General features: G+C 36.9%; 1 protein-coding gene across 1 annotated transcript in view; it reads right to left on the bottom strand.

Annotated features, from left to right (window-relative positions):
* Positions 1–4,149: 4,149 nt before the first annotated feature.
* The window catches only part of AQP11 (aquaporin 11), a 13,220-nt gene continuing 12,514 nt past the window's right edge, over positions 4,150–4,855 (bottom strand). The window contains exon 3 of the mRNA XM_012651014.1: positions 4,150–4,475. Coding sequence (XP_012506468.1) covers positions 4,396–4,475 — 80 coding nt within the window. The 3' untranslated portion in view covers positions 4,150–4,395. The remainder of the gene's footprint in view (positions 4,476–4,855) is intronic.

Below are 4,855 nucleotides of genomic sequence, written 5' to 3'. Positions count from 1 at the left end.
ATGTGACACTCAAAGAAAATACTCATTGGAGCATTTTGGATTTTCCGATTAGGGATGCTCCACTGGTATAATGCATATACTCCAAAATTTTTAAAAAATTCCAAAATCCAATATGCTTCTGATCCCAAGCATTTTGGTTAAGTGATAATACTCAACCTATATAGTACTTTACTTTTAGAAGACAAGTGTCATTACTCCTTGTTTAGAGATACTAGATATTTAGATAGAATTTGGTTTACTTGCAGCATTTCAGATAGGTTCACTGTTATATAGCTAATTCTCATGCAAGTTTTTCTAGAATTGATAAATCCACATCTGGTACCTATCTTTTTGACCATTATACAGTAATTAAATTCTAAGCAAGATCTCTTATGAGGATCCTAATAGAATGATTGCCATCCCTTTGTGAAGGAGCTGAAACATATTTTCACTAAAATCTCACTCTATTCATAAATAAACCAGTATCTAATTTGGGAAAACTTCATAATTTCACATGACATAAAAAAACTTTTGGGAGTGAACCTGGTTAGAAGTTTTGTTTTTAACTTAAGATAAAATAAGAGATATGTAATATGGGGATTAAAAGGCTCAATAACTAATAGTGTATACAGGCTAACTCTAATATGTCTTAGGATTTTTTTTAGGATTATTTTGGAGATTACATAAATCACTAATACGTGTAAAACACTTAGAACAACAGTGCCTAGAGAATAGCTTAATAGTTGTTAATAACTAACTTTTCATGTCAGAAAGCAGCAGCTACAAATATAACATTAACCCACCATTTAGAGTACATCTGAGAAGCTTGAACTTTAAAAATCCACTGAGCAATTAAAGTAGACATCGTGAAATCTGTGTGTTTTTTTCTCAGGACCTTCAGGCCTTCATTGCGAGTCTCTGCTCTTGCTCTACAGACAGGTCTAATGTACTTGAGCATCCAGTTTTCTAGGCACACAAGTTAGAAAAGGAAAAAGGGGTGGTTCCATCACGCATAACAGTAACAGCAGTAAATAGCTGGCAGAATTATGAAGAAAAGCAAATATATATTCCCCCAAAATACAGCAGTCTAAGCCTGTATAATAATGCAAATATTAAGATAGTACAGCAATTTATGGTCATAAAGTTATGATCCTGTATCAGCCCAAATTCTAGTTGTAAATAAATCCAAATCTGGCTAGCTTAAGCAGAAAATATTTATTAGAAGACTATCTGGTAGCTCATACAATGAATAGGAAGTTGTCGTAAACCAGGCTCATAAAAAGATTAGGAACCATTATGGTTTACGTAAGATGTTTGATTCCCCTGCTGCTGTTAGCCTGATTTCTTAATTGTCCCTATGTCTTTGAGTCACCACACTTAAGGTTAAAAGTTCTGGTTGGCATCGGGTGCTGTAGTTGCCAGGGGCAGAAGAGTATCTGGCCCTTTCAGCTTTGGCAGTAGAAGGGCACGGCCCCTGTGTACATTCTCACAGGAATTGATTACCCCAAACAGAAAGGCTGCTTAGATGCTGGCTTATAAAAAATTTAAATTTACAGCTGTCTATTGCAACCCTGAATCTTAAAAAAAATAATTTAATAAGGTTGTGATTTTATTCTATTGCATGGTTGCAGGCATGGAATAGACAGAATAGCTGTTAGGATGGAATGAGAATGTGAAAAGCTTATATCTTGACTTTGTGTGGGTGCTTTGTTTTAATGTAGTCTATTAATGAAAAACAACTTGCCTGAAGCTAGTGAGCTTGTCTATTTAGAGCAAATATTTTAGATAGTAGATTATAAAATACTTACAATTTAGGGAACCCCTTGAGTATAGGTAGATACATAATCTACTTCCAAAAGCAACTTTCCTATTGAAAGTGAGACAGTAACTATAATCTTAAAGGAACAGAGGGAGTTGAGAGAGTAAATAGATGACTGCAACAAGTACCTAGGTAGCTGATTGACATGTTTTTAATGGATGAAGCACAGGAGAATGGATGGGAAGCAGCAATGAGGATAAGGAAGACTATTTCACCTCCAGGCACAGTGGTATAAGAGGTATGGGAGAGCCAGGTGTGGTGGCACACACTTGTAGTCTCAGCTACTTGGGAGGCTGAGGTGGGAGGATCACCTGAGCCCAGGAGTTCAAGGCTAGCCTGGGCAACATAGCAAGACCCCCATCTCTAAAAAAATAAGAATTATCTGGGCATGGTGGCTCACACCTGTAATCCTAGCTCCTCAGGAGGCTGAGATAGGAGGATAGCTTAAGCCCAGGAGTTCAAAACACACCTGTAACTCCCCACACCCAGTCTCAAAAAAAAAAAAGGTGTGAGAGAAAACAGCGACCACTTGAGAGGGCTACAGGGGAAGCAGTATCATCAGAAGTCGCAACTCAGAAGTATGACAGATGAAGTTCAGAGGGCTGGGTGTTTTCACAAATTAATAATCATTTTTCTTAAACCACAGAAGTCCTCATGCAAGAGATGTGAGTAAAAACATTTCTGTAATAAAAACAGCCATGAAACAAGTTAAACTCAGCTTCATATTTGGAAAATGGGACCATTTAAAAGGGAACAGCCATTATTTTGTGTTGTTGCATGGCAGATTCAGGCCTAGTATTGCAAGGTCTTTTCTTTTTTTTCAAGAGAAGCTAAAACTATGGATATTTTTGTGAAACAAGACAGAATGTTGGCTTTTCTTTTTTTTTTTAAGTACTGTGCAGGCCAAATAAAAACATCTGCATTTAACCATTCAGTCACAATTTGTGTGAACTCTGCTTTTTAAAATACAAACTACTATGGTCTGAATTTGTAGGTTAGATCGTCAAAGTCCATGATCATCAAACTGGCTGCCTTGTTGGCTAGAATTAGCAACAAGCTGCACCTGTTCAGTCTGCAGGTGTAAGTAGAGTGACTATCTACAAGCTGATCACCGAGCAGCACTTAAATTACCTGGCAGCTTATCAGTTGCTCCTTAACTGATTATTACTCAGATCATATCTCACCCCATATTTTTTTACAGTCAATTCTAACTGTATCTAATTCTGATAATGGAATTTCCTTTGAAGAGAAACACACTTAACCTTTTATGGCCTGAACTTTTTTTCTTTTTTTTTTTTTAAAGAGACGGGCTTGCCCAGGGTGGATGTAGTGGTACGATCATAATGGCTCACTGCAGCCTCAAACCCCCAGGCTTATGTGATCTTCCTGCCTCAGCCTCTCGAGTATCTGGGACTACAGGTACACACCACAACAATGAGCTAATTTTTTCCTTTTTTTTTTTTTTTTTTTGAGATGAAGTCTCACTGCATTGCCCAGGCTGATCTGGAACTCCTGGCCTCAAGTGATCCTCTAATCTCAGCCTCCCAAAGTGCTGGGACTATAGGTGTGAGCCACCAGGCCCAGCTCTATGGCCTGAACTTTTAATAAAAATTAGAACCTCCCACAATAAAAGAAGGTTTCTAACGGAGTAAAATGTGAAGGTTCTTTAAACCTCAAAAAATACTAGTTAATTCCTAAACAAATTTTATTGTTATAAAGTATTTGTTTCTTCAGAACCTTCAATTTTCCTTTAGTGATAATCATGACTGAGAAGAGTTTTTGGACTGAAGCAAAAATTTAAAGATGGTATTTGGCTCTCTGTGACCTAAGGCAGGGCAGCAAACCCCTCTAAGCTTAGTTTCCTTATCTGTGAAATGGAGATTAAAAATACATGCCCTACCTACTTCACAAGGTAGCTGTTAGGATCGAATGAGAATGTGAAAAGCTTACATCTTGACTTTGTGTGGGTGCTTTGTTTTAATGTAGTCTATTAATGAAAAACAACTTGCCTGAAGCTAGTGAGCTTGTCTATTTAGAGCAAATATTTTAGATAGTAGATTATAAAATGCTTACAATTTAGGGAACCCCTTGAGTATAAGTAGATATATAATCTACTTCCAAAAGCAACTTTCCTATTGAAAGATGACACTGCTGGTGGTATCACTGTGTGAAGTAGTGGCTGAAAATTATCCTCTCCCCAGTTGTGTGAGTTTGACTGCTTGCACTTTGGTTACAAATGCTGTTCATTCAGGTGACACTTGATATATGTTCTTTAGTCCTCCCATCACCTTCCCTTCCCTTCTCACCCTGTACTCTTTTGCTTTTCATCAAAGTTAACAATTATCACTTAAGATTTATGTTTAATGTAATTAGTCTTTTCCAGCAGCATTTAATACATCACTCAAAAGAACCAGTGTTAACTGAGAAATACAGAATACCTCATTTTCACAGTAATTTTTTTAAGTCTCAGTGATGAAAACTATAAGGCAGCTTCCTCCAAGGAAGTTAACATTGATGAATCCAGTGCAGTTTTTGGAATATGAGGTAATATTGTCACATCCAGCTTGACTGTCCTGTATCTTATAGTCTTTTGGAAGTTATTCCTTTTTATTAATTATATGGTTGTTATGCAGCCATGGAAGGAAAAAGCTGAACATCAGAATCATCAACAATATACCTGAAAGACAAAATACAGTAAAATAAAAACAAAACAATTTTTAAGGAAGTTCATAACCACTAGGTGGATATAGTTTATTTACAATTATATAAGTAGAGATGTGGAAAGCTATGCTTAAAGAATTAGCTACCTCAATTCTACATGAAACAGGTTAGATACTTTAATACTCTCACATTATTTTTCTTCAACATGAATCCTCAAAAACAGTATGTACTGGCTGGGCGCGGTGGCTCATGCCTGTAATCCTAGCACTCTGGGAGGCCGAGGCGGGCGGATTGTTTGAGCTCAGGAGTTCCAAGCCAGCCTGAGCAAGAGTGAGACCCCGTCTCTACTAAAAATAGAAAGAAATTAATCGGACAACTAAAAATATATAGAAAAAA

This window comes from Propithecus coquereli, unplaced genomic scaffold (assembly GCF_000956105.1).
Source record: "Propithecus coquereli isolate 6110/MARCELLA unplaced genomic scaffold, Pcoq_1.0 Scaffold344, whole genome shotgun sequence".
NCBI classification, from domain to species: domain Eukaryota; kingdom Metazoa; phylum Chordata; class Mammalia; order Primates; family Indriidae; genus Propithecus; species Propithecus coquereli.
Note: the sequence above shows the minus strand (reverse complement) of the source record. Positions and strands in the feature narration are given on the sequence as shown.